This window comes from Melanaphis sacchari, unplaced genomic scaffold, assembly GCF_002803265.2.
Source record: "Melanaphis sacchari strain LSU unplaced genomic scaffold, SCAv2.0 Contig11_pilon_pilon, whole genome shotgun sequence".
Taxonomy (NCBI): Eukaryota; Metazoa; Arthropoda; class Insecta; order Hemiptera; family Aphididae; genus Melanaphis; species Melanaphis sacchari.
In genome coordinates, this window is record NW_020270469.1 from 4,792,378 (window position 1) to 4,811,755 (window position 19,378).

The 19,378-nt window shown below is 27.1% G+C and overlaps 3 protein-coding genes and 1 non-coding gene across 5 annotated transcripts; 1 reads left to right on the forward strand and 3 right to left on the reverse strand.

The window, feature by feature from the left end:
* Positions 1–204: 204 nt before the first annotated feature.
* Positions 205–8,450, reverse strand: LOC112604135 (isovaleryl-CoA dehydrogenase, mitochondrial). Its single transcript, XM_025353029.1, has 9 exons — positions 8,098–8,450; positions 7,403–7,492; positions 4,452–4,673; positions 4,090–4,251; positions 3,812–3,974; positions 1,093–1,186; positions 835–925; positions 499–667; positions 205–416 (listed from the first exon to the last, which is right to left on the reverse strand). The coding sequence occupies exons 1-9, from the start codon at positions 8,227–8,229 to the stop codon at positions 283–285; spliced, it is 1,257 nt and encodes a 418-aa protein (XP_025208814.1). The 5' UTR covers positions 8,230–8,450; the 3' UTR covers positions 205–282.
* Positions 8,451–9,690: 1,240 nt separating this feature from the next.
* On the reverse strand, positions 9,691–12,898 carry LOC112604134. Its single transcript, XM_025353028.1, has 3 exons — positions 12,627–12,898; positions 11,659–11,924; positions 9,691–11,573 (listed from the first exon to the last, which is right to left on the reverse strand). The coding sequence occupies exons 1-3, from the start codon at positions 12,656–12,658 to the stop codon at positions 9,760–9,762; spliced, it is 2,112 nt and encodes a 703-aa protein (XP_025208813.1). The 5' UTR covers positions 12,659–12,898; the 3' UTR covers positions 9,691–9,759.
* Positions 12,899–14,295: 1,397 nt separating this feature from the next.
* Positions 14,296–14,415, reverse strand: Trnal-caa. Its single transcript has 2 exons — positions 14,378–14,415; positions 14,296–14,341 (listed from the first exon to the last, which is right to left on the reverse strand). It is a non-coding gene; the product is annotated as a tRNA-Leu (tRNA).
* Positions 14,416–16,062: 1,647 nt separating this feature from the next.
* LOC112604136 lies at positions 16,063–16,606 on the forward strand. 2 transcript variants are annotated; one of them, XR_003115207.1, is made up of 2 exons: positions 16,063–16,150; positions 16,262–16,337. XR_003115207.1 is itself a non-coding variant. In XM_025353031.1 (2 exons), the coding sequence occupies exons 1-2, from the start codon at positions 16,094–16,096 to the stop codon at positions 16,554–16,556; spliced, it is 348 nt and encodes a 115-aa protein (XP_025208816.1). In that variant the 5' UTR covers positions 16,082–16,093; the 3' UTR covers positions 16,557–16,606. The 2 variants fall into 2 exon arrangements, 1 of the variants encoding a protein (XP_025208816.1); XM_025353031.1 differs by having other exon boundaries at positions 16,082–16,150; positions 16,266–16,606.
* The last annotated feature ends 2,772 nt before the right edge of the window (positions 16,607–19,378 follow it).

Consider the following 19,378-nt stretch of genomic DNA (forward strand, 5'->3'; position numbering starts at 1 on the left):
AATCTCTTACGAATTACGGTTTGGTAAACACTTACAGCTATATGGTATAAGCGCCATAGATATGAAAAAAAATGCTTAATAATTTACATTATTGAGTTTAGGCCAGTGATCACTGTAATTAGTGTAATGTGGATGTGTAAAATTCGAATTTTTATGATAGTTTGACAACTTTAAGGTTTTATTTCAATAAACAAATAAATAAAATAAAAATAAACTATAATAATTATATTTTTTAATAATATACACACACAAAAAAAAAATTAATCAAGTTAATAACAAGATTTAAGAATATTCTTTGTTTAGTGATCTACCAATAATTAGTCTTCTGATTTCGCTGGTACCTGCACCAATTTCATATAATTTGGCATCTCTTAAAAGTCTGCCAGCCGCATAATCATTTATATAACCATTTCCACCTATTAAGCCAATACAAAAAAAAAAAAAATTAAAAAAATAATTAACGAATCAATATAACGAAAGTAAAAGTATGATACTTGCCTAAACATTGTATGGCGTCCAATGCAATTTTAACTGAATTTTCAGCAGCAAAAAGGATCACTCCAGCACAGTCTTTGCTGCAAACGTGACCCTTATCACAGGCTCTAGTTACGTTGTAAAGATAATTCCTAGTGGCACTCAGTATTGTATACATATCAGCGATTTTAGCCTAAAATTAAAAAGAAATATGAACATCAAGTATGTAGTAATAGATTTTATAATATATTCTATTGATTGATCTATATATATATGTATATATATATATATGATACTGTATGTATCTATCTAATCAATAAAATATGTTATTTTAATATTTAACATTAATTGGGGACGTACTTGAATTAATTGAAACTCTCCAATTTTAGTATTGAACTGTTTCCTAGAATGTACGTAATCAAACGTCAGGTCTATACACGCTTGCATTAATCTAAAATGTATGATTGTATACATTATAAAAAAAAATATATAGTTCATATATGTTTATATAATAAAGAACAAAGGTACAAAAGTATAGCAAGATTTAATATAAAAACTCAATAATAGTTTATTAAGCGAATTAATCTAATCATTATCATTGATTTGAATTCAATATACCCAACAGGCCCGGCACTAAGCACCATTCGTTCCAAGTCTAGTCCGGACATTAAAACGTATACGCCTTTATTTTCCTCGCCTAACACATTTTCAACTGAAAAATAAAAAATTACATTAGTTGATTAATGTATTGAATCTTTAATTCATTATGTATTCAATCATATATTAAGGGAAGTTTAACTAATGACTAATGAATAATGCCTAATAAATATTTATTCATAGTTATTTTTAAATTTTAATAGTTTACATAACTGTAATTATAACTTGAAATTTAAATTTGAAAAATTAAAATATCGAAAAAGTAAAGAGTACAGATAATTTTCTTACATAATAATATATTCTAATTTTAAAATAAGTAAATTCACTTTATAAGCCAACAATACGAAATTTATTCCACTGAACTTAAATTTGATGCGTATTTTACGTTTATCAAATGGAGACAAGTGACTATCCGGGAGTCAGACCATTTAAATAATAAAATATAGGTACGTCAAAAATAATATGTAATAACTGCGTTGAGATAAACGCTACATTTCATAGAAAAAGTTGCCATGAACATGACGGTATAATATATATTTTAATAAAATATAAGTAAGCTTTTGCCATTTGCAAAGTTTCAATAATTGGCCTTGTTGAATCTCTTAATCATGTTCAAAGAAAGTTTTTACGTTTTATCGCGTAGACATAAGAGAAAATAAAACGTTAACTTAAATTCGTCAGTAACTATTTCTTTATCGTCAATTTAGCCTTACGTTAGATTCTCTTGGTTTTAAACTCAAATCTGTATTTATTATATGTTTTATGTACAAATTAATAAAAGAGGTTATATCCTGTTTGAATTTATTACATAATTCTTTAAATTTTTATACTTCTTAAATCTTAATATAGTTAACGATATTATCTTACGTTCTCAATTCCATTTAATCGTACCGAATATAGCAAAATAATCGCTATAGAATGTAATTAAAACACTTTAATTTGTCCCATGCATAAGATTTACATTTGATAATAAACCAATTTTGTTGAAATCTATTTAATCTAGTGGTTTTTTATGTTACCTATTCAATTGTTATTATTAAATTAATATTAATAATATTTAGTGGCTTTGTATGGTGCGGTGGTTGGCCTCAGTCTCGAATGTGTTCTGAGGTCAAGCATTGGTGGCGTCATTAGCTTTTGGATAAGTGACTGTCCCGTTTCTTAGTGATAAATCCATGACCCATACACATATACACACGTGTTCCAACTTTACAATCAAATCCTACACAAAAAAAACCTACTGTTTCTATCTACAGCTAATATGGCCTTAGTTGCCGGGTTTAATAAGATCAATAAAAAAATAAAAAAATACTAATATTTATAATGTATAATGGTATGTTAAGTTATATTACAATAAATTGATCTATACTGTACTTCAGCCTTACAGATGTTTATGACAATAAATAAATAAAACATCTTGTTTATATCATTTAAATGTTTATCTCAATAGATTAGGTAATATGTATAATAAATAAAGTGTATACTTATTTTCTACTGAATAGTAAACCAAACTCATAAATAAAAGCTTGTATACAATATATATATATATATATATATATATATATATAATGAATATATGTCTATAAATGAAGGAGATAAGTCAGTAGGTATAATATTATGTTAGAATTTATTTGTTAAAAGTGTTAAAACCATTAAATAATAAAGTTTTTACGATTAAATTATACATAATACATTTATTTACTTTTATAACAAAATATATATTATTAGTTTATACTTATACTCGTAGGTACTTAAAGCTTATGTTTGTACCATATAATATTGAAAAATATGAATTAATTATTATTTAACTATAAAATCTAACCCTTCTAAACTATTGTCAACCTCATTTACGGTCTTGTATTATCTTGTTATATCTTAAAAATATATCAACTACAATAGCAGCAATAGACTCCCCTTCGTAACATAATATCAATTTTCAAAACTATATTGACTACTTTTATACTATTTAGTCAAAATTTCATCTTAAATGGCAACTATAATGCAAAGCACTATTGATGAGGATATTGGATTAACAACCCTAGAAATTTGGTACTCCACAGTTTTACTAATCAAAAGTGCTTTACTATTCTCGCACCAACATACTGACCCACCTCACTGCGCAAAATATCAGACATACTTGATATTTTGTTTCTAGCACTCTACGTAATTTGTTCTTTACAATTGCAAATCTTTTAGAACCTAGCTCGAATCACTCAACAATACTTCTGCCTGCCACTACTTCTCGTTTTTTCTGGTCTCCTCCACCAAAATATTATAATAATATTATTAACGTTATCTCTATACGTAAAAAAATATTTCAAGGATTTTATTGTTTATAAGTATAATTTACAATATTTTTGTGGTTTACTGCAAATAGATAATAGTTTTATATATTATTATTATTGTCAAAATAAACTTGTTACAGGATATTGTAATATCTACAAAAAATTATTAATTTATAAATGTAAAATGCATTGTATTTATACTATTTTGTAAACATAAATTTTAAGCTTTATTTTTAAATTTATAAAAAAAAAAATATTATTTATTACTAGTGACCGGAATTTTAGATTAAATAAATTAACTACTTTAAAATTAATACATTAGTATAAAAGGAAGGGCCTCTTCATTTATATTTGCCCCTGATCCCAAAAAAAACTAATAACTGACATTTACTTACCAGGTACTTTGCAGTCTTGAAAAATAAGTTCACAAGTATTAGAACCTCTCATACCAAGTTTATCGAGTTTTGGGCCAGTAGTGAACCCTTCAAACGATTTTTCAATTATAAACGCAGTAATGCCATGCTGTTTTTTAACATCTGGTTTAGTTTTAGCATAGACCTAAAAAATATAATTTTTAATCGCGATTAATAATTATTATTGTAAATTGTTTTAGGAATTTAAAAAGCCAATATTTCCATATTAATTTTTATTATAATTATATAAAAATGTATACCACTAGCACATCAGCGTCTGGTCCATTCGTAATCCAAAATTTACTGCCATTTAGAATATAATGGGATCCTTTTTTTTCTGCTCTCAACTTCATAGAAACTACGTCAGAACCAGAACCGTGTTCAGACATTGCCAGAGCTCCAATAGCTTGGCCATTGCATAACTTTAATCCAAATCAAAAAAATATTATTTAAAATTATAAATTATTATCCAAATAATATGGAGCGCGTAATTATACACGTATATATAATATTATAATAAATGGTATCTATTACATTATTATTGCACGTGTAAGTACTTAAATTATTGATTAATGTTTAAAATAATAATTTATAATCGTATGGTATAATAATGTGTACAAACCCGTGGTAAGTATTTGGTCTTTTGTTCATGGGTACCGTTTAATCGAATTTGATTCATGCATAAGTTAGTGTTGGCTGCGTAGCTCAGGCCCACAGATCCGCTGGCTCTAGAAATCTCTTCCACGGCAATGACATGGTCGATATAACTGCCTCCGGTACCTCCATATTCTGTCGGAATGGTAATGCCTAGGAGACCAAGTGATCCCAGTTCTAGCCAACATTTCTGTTAACAATTTAACAACGGAAAATGATCGTGTCAATATTTTATACATGGCTTAAGTATATTATTATACATAATACATATACGTAAGAAAGTTACTAAATTGTCTTGTATCTACGCACCATATTGTGCAACAATATTCTTACCCACATGCTTATATAGGCCCCTCAAAAAGGTCTTTAATATAAATACATTATGCTATCAATAACATTATAATTAGATGGAAAGTTACATCTTTGTTTGGGATGTAAAAATGATGTAAATGTTATTTTCTGGGAATCTAAATTCTTATAATCTAATAATTACGAATCCATTTGAGTTTGAACTATAATGTTTACAAAATATAAACATGGAATTCGGTGCTGCTGTAATACACAATAGTAAGTAGCTAATAGCTATTAGGAATTACTTTTATTTTTTTTTTTACAAAAATACAAACCATAGTCTAAATACCTACTATGGTAAGAACAGCTAAGGCCTGACAATTTTTTTAATTTTGATTAGAGGCCATACGGTTATAATTTACAGTTCATTCCTGATTATGTTTATTTAGTGACTGCTTAAAGAAAATAGATATGAATTAATAGGTTAATTATATAGCTTAAACTTTAGACTATAACGGAGCTGGGAGCACACACTAAAGAAAACGGCTTTTCTCAGGGCCAACACATATACTTACTATTAATTAATAACATATTGAATACGACATCCGTAACATCGCGGGAATATGCATAGAGATTGTGATATGCGACGAGTCCATAGTCCGTTATATGCCCGTAGTGTCGCGGCTATTGCATACCACGTACTATAATATAAACGTTGGCCCTGAAAAGGACCGTGTTCATTATATATGTGCACGATTCACCATAACAATGGTCCTAGGTGTGTTGCTTAAACTTATTGTGATATCACGTCAGACGGATCTGTAGTCACCGATGAAAACAATAAAAAGAAGTCCATCTACTATTGCGACTTATTATAAAAAATGTTCTTTTCAGAATCATTGGCAAAGATAGCCGACCAGCATAGTGTCGCTCCGAGTCCTCAGTCTGCCCGTGATTTGCGTAAAATCGTGGAAACAATTTTGATTGGCTCGTCCTTATTTATCTATGCAATTAATTGATTTTTAAAATAATATGTCCAGCCCAGCCATTGTATTTTTGGTCGCGCCTCTTTTGATCCGCTTGCTCGAAAGCCGAGGCAACCGTGCTGATAAAACTCACTCTCCATAATTTTCACTATTTAATAAATATTGAAATATATCTATGTGGTTTTTTAATAATTTACAGAGGTAATCTGTTGAATACCTAACGCACCATTTCAAGAAAATATATATACATAATAACAGTGGCGTATTTTGGGGGAATATCTAAAATGGTCTAAAATGGCCCGATGAAATTTAAATAATTCCCGGATATTCTTGATAAACTGTAAAGTTAGCTAACAAAAATATACCTTAAGAGTGAGTATCGTCGAATCTAATAAAATTAATTTCATTTTTGCAACTTGGATATAAATACAAGTATTTTGATAAGTATGAGTAAAACAAAAATATATTGGGAAATGTTTTCCAAACTTGGAGGAGGACACCATACTCAAAATACAACACTAAATTATACATAATTACTCATTACTTATTTTTATGTAGCAACGAAGGGGGGTATTTCGTAATTCGGTACATTACTCAAATTTAATTATCGATTTTATTATATTGTATTGTATTATGTATTTATACCGTTATCACTAATTTAAAAGTTATAAATTATGGAACTACTAGTAGGTACTTAACGTGGGCACTCGGAGGGTTAGGTTAGGTATTTGTCTCTCCCCTTGATTTAAAGTATAATTTGCGATTTTCAACATTCACTACTTAGTTCATCACTCTCCCAGCAAAGAAATCAATTAAAGTTCCTTTTTTCAACTCTTGGTAATAACTTTTTCTTCACTACTGCTCTTTCAGCCAACAATATAATTATCATCAAAGGTGTACTTAAGTTTATACAAGAATCGAGTTTGAAATGTAGGAGTGTGAACTTTACATTTTTTTCCTATTCGACCAATGTCACAATGTAAAATATAACTATCAAGATGTTATAATAATTTTATAGTTAAGATCTCAATAGAGAAATAAAAAAAATTTACATGATCGGGTTACATAATGGTACACTGTAAAATGTTAGTCTACTTATTGTCTACTATTATTCTGCGTCTCTGCTCATTTTAACTTAATGTAAGTTTTAATTAAATAGATTATATATTATTTAGGTACTATTATCTACTACCGTGTAATTTGATTTAAGTGTGTGTATTATTTAAATTCTTAGAAAATTTCTGCTGCGAAAAATGAAATTAAAGATATAATATGTTGTATATTATTTTATAATGACTTAAAATTATGCAAACACTCAACAGAATATATTTTACAAAAACGTCAATTTTTTTTTTAGTGTTGAGTGTGTATTATAAAAGAATACTCAATGTGTGGTAGTTATCATTGACCTACATACTACATATATCAAGAATCAAGACATGAATGTTCAAAATATTTAATAAAACAATGTGAATTATAATAACGTTTTAATAATAAATACTATTATTTTATTTTTCATCTACAACTTGTTTGAAAATAACCACAACAAGAAAAATATTAATTGTCTAAATAACATCATCTATAACATAGATATAGACGATGTATATATTATATTTCATGAATTTAAGCAATAAATTATTACCCTCAGATCATTGAACGTGTTTGTTTTGTCTATTTCAGCCGCTTTTGGTGCTATTTCTCTCTGCGCATAATCAAAAACGGTTTTACGTAACTGAAATAAATAAAATTAATTAAAATTAATGTCTTCATCATTGTATCTTAGTTCTATATTAATATATCTAAATATCTACTATCTAATTTTTTATTTATTAATTATCTTATATTTTTAATATTTTTACATAGGTATCCCTAAATTCTAATATAGTGGTGTAAGTTAGACTAAATTGCTTGGGTTGCCATCAGTTTCTCGGTAAGAAATTTTATTTAAATAAACAGGTAAGTAAACATTCTAATAAACTGTTTCTAAAATATTTTAATAACTAAAAATACACTTAAAATGCAAAAATGTAGTTATTGTATTTAATTATTATGATAAATTCGATAGTTCACAAAGACAAGAAAGTCCTTAGAGAATTACATTTATTTTTAAGTAAAAACTTAAATTATTGATATTTTATAATTACTAATTACCAATTTAAAATAATAGTTATGTTATAATTCTTATAAGTACTTACCTTATTATAATATAGTTATTAATTAGGTAGGTATTTTGTTGAACACCTAAATATATAAGTTAGTAGCTACTTAGCTTTGAGTTGCTACATTATTAGATTAGCATCTAATACCTACAAATTCAAAATAAATATTTTGTCTTACCTGAATTTGTTCATCGTTGAGGTTAAACAAGATATCGTCGATTGGATAGTACGACAGAGACCTACGTGCTATTATTCGATGACTAAAGCGTGTAAATAAAAATCTGCCAAAGTGAACAACTGAATTATTCATATTTTCGGCGTTTTAATGATTATTAAAAATATAAAATTAAAAAAAAATTAAAAATATATCAATCTAGGTCTGTATATTGATTATAAATAACATACTATTTGAGTTATAGACGTATTATGATTAATGGATATACATCGCGCATATCGTATAGATTATTTAAACTGAAAGTGACGTTTACCTAACAGCTATAGGTAAACTAAACGTCTCTACAGTTTACTGTAAAAATGATCATTATTACACGGTTATTAGGTAATAAGGCCAAGATTATATTAGCCAATAGTTGGAAGTTATAGAGATAGGCAGTAAACTAATAACTAATGAGTAATACACGTGATCTTTTTTAGATTAAACAACCGCAGTGCCGATGTAATTTCGATTTAATTTATATGTTCAATAATTTATTATTATAGTACGTGAAAGCCGTCTTACATATAATAAAAACATATAGTTAATTCTATCATACGTCATACTATCGAAAAACAACAATCATTAATTTATTTTATTGTGGTGTTGGGAGACTGATAAGTGTTATTTATTATTTATAACTTTATAAGATGATAAGTCATTAATTGATTTGGATTTTAATGTATTATTAAATCATAGTCAAAATCTATCACTTGCATACTGGATACAAAATCAAAGCAAAACATTCGAAATAAAAACTTGAAAAATATATTTTTATTGGTTTTATTTGTTATAATTTTATGAATATTTTTTTGTTGATTTTTTGTGGACATTTTTTAAAAAGTTTCATGTAGCCCTTGAAGTTTAAGTCAATCAAACAAGAATTACTTAAATACGCTAAAGTTGTTTTTTAATTTCTCATAAGTATTATTCAAGCAATAACTAATAACCAATTTTTTTTTATTTAAAGAAAATATCATTTAGTACTATTTTAACGAAGTTCTCTTAAAATTGTTTTTTATACTCATAAAAAATAATATACAATTATTTTCCACAAGTTATATGTAAATACTTTTAATTATAATATAACTAATAAATAAAAGTTTGAATTTTATTAACAACAAGCAAAGTTTTTATTAATTTATTTATTTTTTTAGTTATATAGGTTACATTAGAAGATACAACATTTAAAGTATAACTTAATTGAAAAAAGCAATTTGTGTTCATAATACTACAAGTCTTTGATTCATATTTAATTTATTTAAATAATTTTCTTATACAATAGATTATATAATAATGAGATTACTTAAATAGCACATAATATTTAATTTAGTTATGCATAATTAATTAATTAAAAATAGCATTATACATAAATTTAAATCCTTGGTTTATGCTACAACAAAACTCAACAACTAAAGACTATACATTTAAATTATTCACAAAAAAATATTGTCATTGGTAGATAATTAGACATTTAAAGATAAAAATTATAAAGGAAATTGGTAACACTAAACATTTCAATAAAGTATATAAAAAAAAATGAAAAAATTAGTTTGATCACTATTACACTATTGATTTTATAAAATCAATAACAATGCTTAATAATACTAAGAAATGTTCTAATTATTAATTGTCATACCAATCATCAGTACTTTTTGCTTTAGTAATACTATTTTCTACTCTACTTAATGACACACTGATTCTTCTAAGTATTTCTTCATCATTGACAAAGTCTATATTGCCAAGAACTCTTTTTAGTTTTAACAAAATGTTTGTTTTTAAGTCTTCAACATCCATTTTTTCCTCTTTTAGTTGTTCATCAATATCAATTAATGACCTTTTGTTAAAGATGCCTAACATATGAACATGTTCACATATAGTAATTTCTCCTCGTCTACACGAACATTCATAAATATGTGCACAAATATTATAACATGTTTGACACTTGACCGTGCAATCTATGATTTTACAAAACTTTCTAGTAACTGTCACATAGCCATCATCTGAACCATCATCTAGTGTAACCCGCCATTTATTATTAGAAAGGGGGAAAATAAGTTTAGATGGATAACACATTGCGTTTTTGTGATTATTGGAAATTTTAATATTGATTTCTTCAATTTTAGTTTTTCTATTTTTCTGAATTTCTAAGAGAGCTGTAAAGAAAATGTGCATATTTTTTGATAAATTTGGAGTAAAATGTTTTTTGTTTTCACAGAGTACTATCATTTGGTTATAAACAGTGTTAATATTAATCATTTTATTTAAGTTAAGAGACTCTTTTAAATAACAGAAAGCCCACATATCAGCTCTACTAGCAAACATCTGATCAAAAAATATTCCAAATAGTTTTGTTTCATTGTTCATCTTAAGGTTATTATTAGTATAATTTATAATTTCTTGTTTAATACTTTCATCGGGTGCATTAAAAAATGTACATATTTTATCATAAATTTCATGTTGTAAATCTTGATTTTCGATTTCAGTTTGAAGTTTTTCTATTATTTGATTATCAATATATCTTTGGTTAATAACATGTCTAACTGGTGACATAATTGAGCACCAACTTTCATACAAATCATAGTTATCATCAGTGATTAATGCTTTAGCATAAATACAGCCCATTTTATTGAAAATGATATTTAAAAAAAATGATTGATAAATTTTACTATCATTACACATCATAAAACATACTGGTAGCATCACATTAAATTCATCACACACATACAACACAGTCAAATACAATTGAGCACGAACCATACTCATTTCAGTGACCATGAATATTCCATCTGTTCCAAATTTATTTATCCAATTATGTTGATTTCGAGTCATAAATATTAACATAACATCATTAAACTCAAAGTTTTCACATGCTACATTATTAGGCTTATAAAACAATATAGGATTATCAGGAGTACGTTGTAATTTCAAAATCCATCTATCTGTGCTGAGATCATTGATTGTCCTATGTTTAATAAATTCTGGATGTCTAATTCCTAATTTACGTTCAATATTCTTAATATCTTTCCTATTTAACATATGAACACGTCCCAATGAATCTGATGCCTTGGCACGAGCAGCATTAATGACAAAGTCTGGATGATCTCCTCGTTGAATTAATTCAGTAATTTCTTCTCGTTCACGTTTGGTCATTCTCATATGTTCAGTTGATATGTCATGACCATAGTGTGTAGCACATAATAATATTTCAACAGAGCCATCTTTGTTTTGAATTTCTTTAATAGATGCAGTACATAACCCTTTTACTTTAATAGGAGTACTGCGTTTTCGCACTCCTTTAGACTTACTAGTGAAATATGTAGACCGATTACAGTAGTAATAAGAAAGTTTCTTACCATCCTGAAGTGTCTTACAACCAGTAACACGGACATAACGACTATTATTTTCTTGTTCAAAGTCTTCTTTCCATGTTAGAAAACCTGAAAATGTATTAATTGTTAGTTAAATAAATAAATCCTTATCTATAAAAATATATCAAAAGATATACATAATATAATGTCTTACCATCTTCTGAGGTGAACTTCAAACTGCGTATGTCAAAATCAATACAATGATCAAATTTCAAATGACTAATAAAGAGTTGTTTGTTGTAAAATTTACATTTGCATCCTTTTTCCATACATTTTAAATCAGTAGATTTTCTAGGTCTTTTCGTTATAAAACCTGATACAATTTTACTTCCATCATTGTGCATAGAGTCAAGATGGTTTTTTAGACTTGTTTTATTTCGAAACAAAAATCCACAAAGAGCACATTCCACAGTAGGATACCTACAAAACATTAAAAGATATTAAAATTATAATGTAAATTTGTTTACGGTTATAGTTATATTATTGCTAGCTAATTCTTTGATAATCACTTAATTAAAATTCTATAGTTTAATAGTCATCAATTTAAATATTAAATTCATTACTATATTTTTTTAGAACAAATAATTATTTATTATATTCTATAATCCACCAGAAAGAAATCATTTAAAGAAATTTGAATAACTCAAAAAATGATACAGTAAAATGATGCTTAATATAATATATATATACAGCAACTAATTGTAAGTAATCACAACTTAACAGATATTAGATCATATATATCTAGTATTTAAAGTTAAAAGCGTTCAAACTTAAAATGTTATAAATATGTAATAATGTACACATATATTCTAATACTTTCAATTTGTCTGCTAGTCATAATTAATTTAAATGCAATACACTTTAAACTATAATCCTAATCTAACCAAAAAATAAAATGTAGTTGATTACAAACATAATAATAAATAATACTAATTTTTAATGAGCCTAAATATTTTAACTAATTTATTATGTACCATACAAGTCAACAATATTTGATTAGACTTGTACTGTTAAAAAATTAATCTTAAGTCATACCATAGTAAGCTGCTGTGATTACGTTTAGAGCTTTGCAGTCAAAAGATGAACTAATAGCTACTACAGTTTTATTTTCTGTCAACTTACTTTTTAATGTTTTCATAATCAATGTTCACCATAATTACAATAACAATGAATGACAAGTTTTAATAATTTTAGATTTGCATAATGTGTATCCTAATTATCATCATTAGTACAGAGAAATCATAATAATGAACTAAAATAATTTTAAATCCTCTATATCAACCAACATATAAAACACACCAAATAACTGCAATTTGCAATTAGAAGTTTGCACTTAATAGTTTTGTACTCTCTGCAGTTTCATCAACTTTCGATACTGAAAAAAGTAAACATAAACAAACAGCAATTTTGTTATCAATTGAAACTAATAATAAATAACGACTAGAGTGATAACACCGTGAAGATTACAAGAAATAAGGTAACCTACTCTTATAATAGCACCACCATAGATAATAATATATTATTGGTATTGGAATAGCCTATCCTTTATACTATCTATGAACATTAAGCACCACAATAACATATTATTATTCAATTATAATAATATTATGAGGTATCTGGTCTGGTATACAATATTTAAAATATTTGGTTTTGGTAAAATTTTTATTACACTAATACAGAAGTAATTAATCATTAATTTAGGCCTGGGATTTAAATATGCATTATAAAATACTAAATAGTGATGTAAGTACAAGTACTCAATACACGTTTAAATTTGAAATGATTGATGCAATATACAATTAAATTGCTAATATGACAATATGAGTAGGTACTTAGTACCTACATCGGCTACATCAATAAAATTATTATAAAATAAACTACTTTACCCACGTCTGACATCATCGCTGTTATAATTTTTTTCTGTATTTTCGAGATCTCTTTAATTTTGTAGTTGATTTCACATTTATTTACAGTTACAGATCACTTAATGTCTAAGGGAACAAGAGAAGGTACCTTCGTATATTTTCATACAATTTTGTATATGAGCGATAAGGGTAAAATAATTTGACTTTTTAAAATAAAATATTAAATGCAAGTGAAACAGTTAAAATAATCAACTTAACGTCATATAGTTACAATGTAATTTATATATATTTGTATATAAAGCGTATATTAATATCCAGAATAATTGATAGGTTTGTAAATATCAATAAAAATATTTAAATGATTATTATATGAAATTGATATTATTTTTATATCTTATTTGTTATTAATGTTATTATTAATATAAATATTATATGAATTACTATGAATTTATATTTGTAAAAAATGTAAGTATACATTAAATGTATGAAATTTGCGTATGCTATATGTAATAAATTGCAATCATTTTACGGAACTATTAATGATTATGGAGATATGCATCCTATATATTATATAAGGTAATTTTTTAAAGGATAAACACTTATTTTCTCCAAGTCTTAGAAAATCTGTAAATATTTTTTTATACATTACTTGAAGTCATTAAAAATTAAATTGTTGAAAATAATTCTTTGTTTATCGTTATAATTTTTTACTTTTTATCATAACAGAAAGTACTTATGTATTTTTGAAATATTTTGATACTTTTATAAAATTGAATTCCCAATGAGCAATTCATAAGTTTAAAAGAGGACCAATATTTTAATAGAGTATCTACTCAAGTACATTATTTTAAAATATATATTATTTTTTAATATTTATTAAGCATAAAAATATAAACAAAAATGGTCTTTAAAAAATGCAAAAAGTTTGTCAGAAGTGGGATTCGAACCCACGCCCTCAGATGAGGACCAGAACGCTCGTATAGACCTAGAGTATAGGCCAAGGTTACCCTTGAGTCTGGCGCCTTAGACCGCTCGGCCATCCTGACATGGTGAGTAACGGTTTAATTTGAACTATCTGTATGTGGACATCTGTATAGTAATAACAAGTAACTAATAACTAATAAGTTATTAATTATTATTATTATTATTTTTCGATTGAGCTTATTATTATTATTAATAAAAATATGTATTTATTAATTAAAAATGTTTGATTATATTCTTACCAAAAAATTTAGTTATGTGATTTTAATTTTTAATTGAAGGTAACATTTTGACCGACCGACTTCTTGGTAGTTATACTGTTATACATAAATAATAAAATATCTATGTTTATCCTTAAAAGACATTAACAATAAGCTTACTCAAACATATTAATTTAAAATCGCTTAACAATCACTACACTTTGATTAACTGACAACAACTTTTACAAGTTATAAAGAATAAAAAATAACTTTCAATTTAAACTTAACTGACATATTTCTATATTACCTAACTGAACTTAACCTGCAGTTAAAAAGATTAGTTACTTACTTGCTTAGTTTTCATAATACAGAACTTGGTAAAAAACCCTCGAATAAAAAGGCTTCGTCAATGTATTATATACCTATTTTTATCAACAAACAATGAAGAATGTCATTTTTACCAGACGGTGTTTAAAAGTTAAAACCAAGTAGGTACCTATTGTAAAATCGCATAGCATACTTGAAGTTCATGAATAAAATGATTTTTTCTGTATCTTTATTTGTAACTGCCTTTTGACAGAACTCTGTACCAATATGGCATAATATGCCCCCTTTACCCATACGCCAAATTACGCTATCGACTTTTATAAGTTAGGTAATCTTAACTCTTGACTTCTTAACCAACATTTTAGATAAATTAGAAGAGTAAGTAATTATAATACAAAATGTAATTTATGTGTTATTTAAAAATGTTCAATTATTGTTAAAATAAATAAGATTGTATGCACACTACCTTAAAATTATTAATCTTTCATATAATTATTATATCGTTTGAATTCAATACACCAATACCCATTTATACTATATTCAACTAAAGTTCTTGAATCTGTATTACCATTATATAAGTTGCATAACTACTGCATAACAATAATAGTTGAGTTTAATTTGTCATCTGCTATCATCTTGGTCAGTATGATCTATAAATAGGTACTAATTAATTTACAAGTTTATAAATAATTAACGAAAAAATAATGAATGCGTCGACCTGAAAATTATTTTTCTATTAGGCGATAAAAACTGTTAAATCATTTACGTGATATGTAGGTACATTACACCACAAACTTTATAAACAGAAAATCGTGCTGTAAGGTTGTAAATATAGTCTATAGATAGGATAATAATATTAACAACACCAATATTACTTTCATGGCTTTGTTTATTATGTATTATCCATATCAGATATCTGAACAATAATAATAACAATAATAACAACTATTTTAATGCAGAATTGTCGGTATAAAAGCCTAACGGTAATACGTACGTGGTGTGTTATACAATATAACACAACATACCTAAAGGCTAAAATATCACGTCCTAAATCGCTCAATCACTCGTCAACGCATCTATTATAATAGCATCACGTCTTACATTCTGCATCATATTATACTTAACAGTTGTTGGCATTAGGCAGATCGCAGACATAAACTATTGTTCGCATACAGCTATTACAGCTATTATAGTGGCTTGTAAATTATTTGTAAAAATGAACATTATCGTCGGTATCTCGGTGGCTTTATTGGCAGTTGTTTCAGCACTACAGGTAACCATCTATATAACCAGCGGATTTAGACAGTTATAAAAAGAAAATATTAACTCTCTACACACCACCATTATTTTTCACTGGCTAATATAATTTTATTGTTTTCGTTAGCTAGGTCCAGGCGAACTTTCGTTGCGAGCATGATTATGACGGTCCTGCAGCACCGCTTCACTCTCACCCGAGCTCGAGTCACTTTGGTGAAGATCCTGCAGCTGCATTTGCAGCCCGCATCTTGGAGCCTTTCACCTCGACTTTCACTCCACACCGTCATGCTAAAGGCCCGTACAACCTGCTACAGCTGTTGCCGTTTCCTGTAGCGCCGTTGAACATCGCACAACCGTTAACGCCATTGCAGCCGACCCTTACTCATCCCTCTCTACTTGGGCCATTGTTTTCGCTGTTTTAATAGTAAAATAAATTCTCGAAAATATAATAAAACTATCAGTTTTATCGTTAGTCCAGATTTTCAAAGATTTTGCAAGTTTGAAGAAACTGTCAACTGATATTATTAAATATAAATCTATATTGTATGAGTTTACGATTTCAGCTTAACATTAAAATTATGTTTTTTGTTTTTATATAAACAGATAAACACACTGGCTATATTTCATAAACTTGCACAACATTATGAATGATTCGTTGTTATGCAAAATATCATGTCTTGTTGGCAATGTGTTACACATATTTAAAAAAAAACTTCGTTATTATAAAACAACCATTTTGCGAGTACGTTTAATTTTAATTCTAATCTTTCGATTTTGGTTTGTGATTCAAAATATTAAATTCGTCATTTGTTCTAATGCTTGAGAATCTCTCATTAAGAAATATATATGCACTATTCAGATATCGTAAATATACTCTACAATATTAAATAATTTAAATTTTATAATATATAGTTTAAGGTTTGTTTATTGCTTAATAAGACATGCATTTATGTAGTATATACGTTTATGGTGTAAACATAATATTATGCATAATGCACATTCCATGATATTATGTTACAAAATAAAGATAACATTAAATTTATATTTTATAATGCCATAATTTTAACTTTATATATTCTTAGATTTTTGTATTTTAAAACGAATAAAATAAAGGTTTTGTGTTTATTATAAACATTAGTGCAATAAATTATAGTTTAGTACTTAACGAAAAAAATTTCTTTATATTTATAAAATACTATTCATATAATATTATATAATCATGTATATCTTTGTGTTTTAAAATTACCCGTACTGCAGACGGAATTAATGTTTGCTCTAATAAAAAAAGGTATGGAAGGAAATCGATGAAATACTACTATTTTATAATATAATATTAACAATAATTTATTGACCATTCAGCTAATCATATTATTAAGATACACAATTTAATAGTTCTACAATTTGATATATTAAGTCCATTAAGGTAATCGTATATACCTAAGAATGCACACCGGCGCATCTTGAAACCAATTTTTTAGGTTTGGCACTTAAAAAAAAGACTAGTTGGTTACAGCAAATTAAATAGGTATTATAATTAGATACAATTTTAGACCTGTATTTTATGTTTGGTCAAAACATCCTTAATGTCCCAAATAACCTATACCGTGTTAAAAATACACGTAGTTCACATTCAACGGATAGTTTTCAAGACCCCGGATAAATAATCCACTGCGGTATTAATTAATTTGTCGAGGAAAACACCGTACAAGATCAGCTAGTACAGTGTCTCTCAGCCTGGGGGTCACGACTCTCTTAGAAGTCGCCAACTTATTAATTAGGGTCGCTAATGTATGATTTAAAATTTTAAAGTTCAAATAATAAAATAAAGTAATGAAAAAATAAAATCAATAAATATAAAACATTGTATCGTGTACAGTATTACTACAGTAATTAATAATAATTATGCGAATATACAAAAAAATATAATATATGTAGGGGGTCGCTAAAAAATTGAAATTCAAAAAGAGGGTCGCCACAGTAAAAGGTTGAGAAACGCTGAGCTAGCTGTGTGTACAAGTGTACGGCAATATGAACGTCGTGCAAAACCTATCGCAATATAAAAATAAATAAAAATAAATCTGATCACGTAACGACGTATGACTTGATTATTTCCGTTGACGGCCGCAGATGAACATGTTGCACTCACGTCCAATGCCGGTGGCCGACCACTTCATGGCGTCCCGGCCGTCCCAGGACGACGTCGGTGGGCAAACCAGCACCGCCGAATTGGGCGAAGTATGCGAAACGTGCCGTTATGATTCGTGAAACCGTGATTAGCATGGTAAAATCAAAAGTTTAATTTAATATTACACAACCTCAAACCACGATTAAAACAATTTGAAATATATTGGTGAAATCAGCCGAAAATTTAAAAATGCTACACGTATTTGTAATGGTATATATTCATGGTTACTAAAACATATTAGACACCGTGTAATACCTACCTATTTATAATATTTTACCAGCACCCTACAGGTCAAAATGAATGTTGTAACTGATGTATATAAGCACACTATTTATTTATACGCTAAACGCTTGAAACAAAAGCAACTATACAAGCATACATATATTGTGAAAATCCGAGAAAATTAAATACAACCTATATTGTACATTGCCTTCAACACAGTTCAAGTTATTCATTTTAATGATTTAATTCGTTTATTATTATACGACAACAACTGCAGGTTACGATAGTATTACCACTTATTATACGTGAATGTGAAAATTTTCAACGTCGCTCGTATCTTAATAATAGATATCTTATTTGTTAATTGTTAGCAGTATGATTGAAAACGAAACAGAAATTTTAATTATTTTTATACTCGCCATTTAATTGCCCAATTAATATGTCAATACCTCAATCAACGATCAGCTCATCGACATTACAATAAATATGTGATTAAAACAACACAGCTAAATCTCAGTTGACGGGGATCACAAGTTCAGACCCAAGTATAATAGTATAATGTTTGTAATATATTATGTTCTAATAATAATATATGTACGTAGAAAATAATTCACGAGTTTATATATTCAGAAAAATACGATGGATCATAATATAATAGGTATTATATGTAAATTAACATGAGAAAAGCCCGACTGTTCAATATTTACATTGCAACCGAATCGTATTATTCAACGTTTTAGCTATCATTTTTCGATGTGTCAAAACTATATATATATATATATATATATAGTGAAAAATATATGTACGAGTATACACTATACAACACAATACTCATGG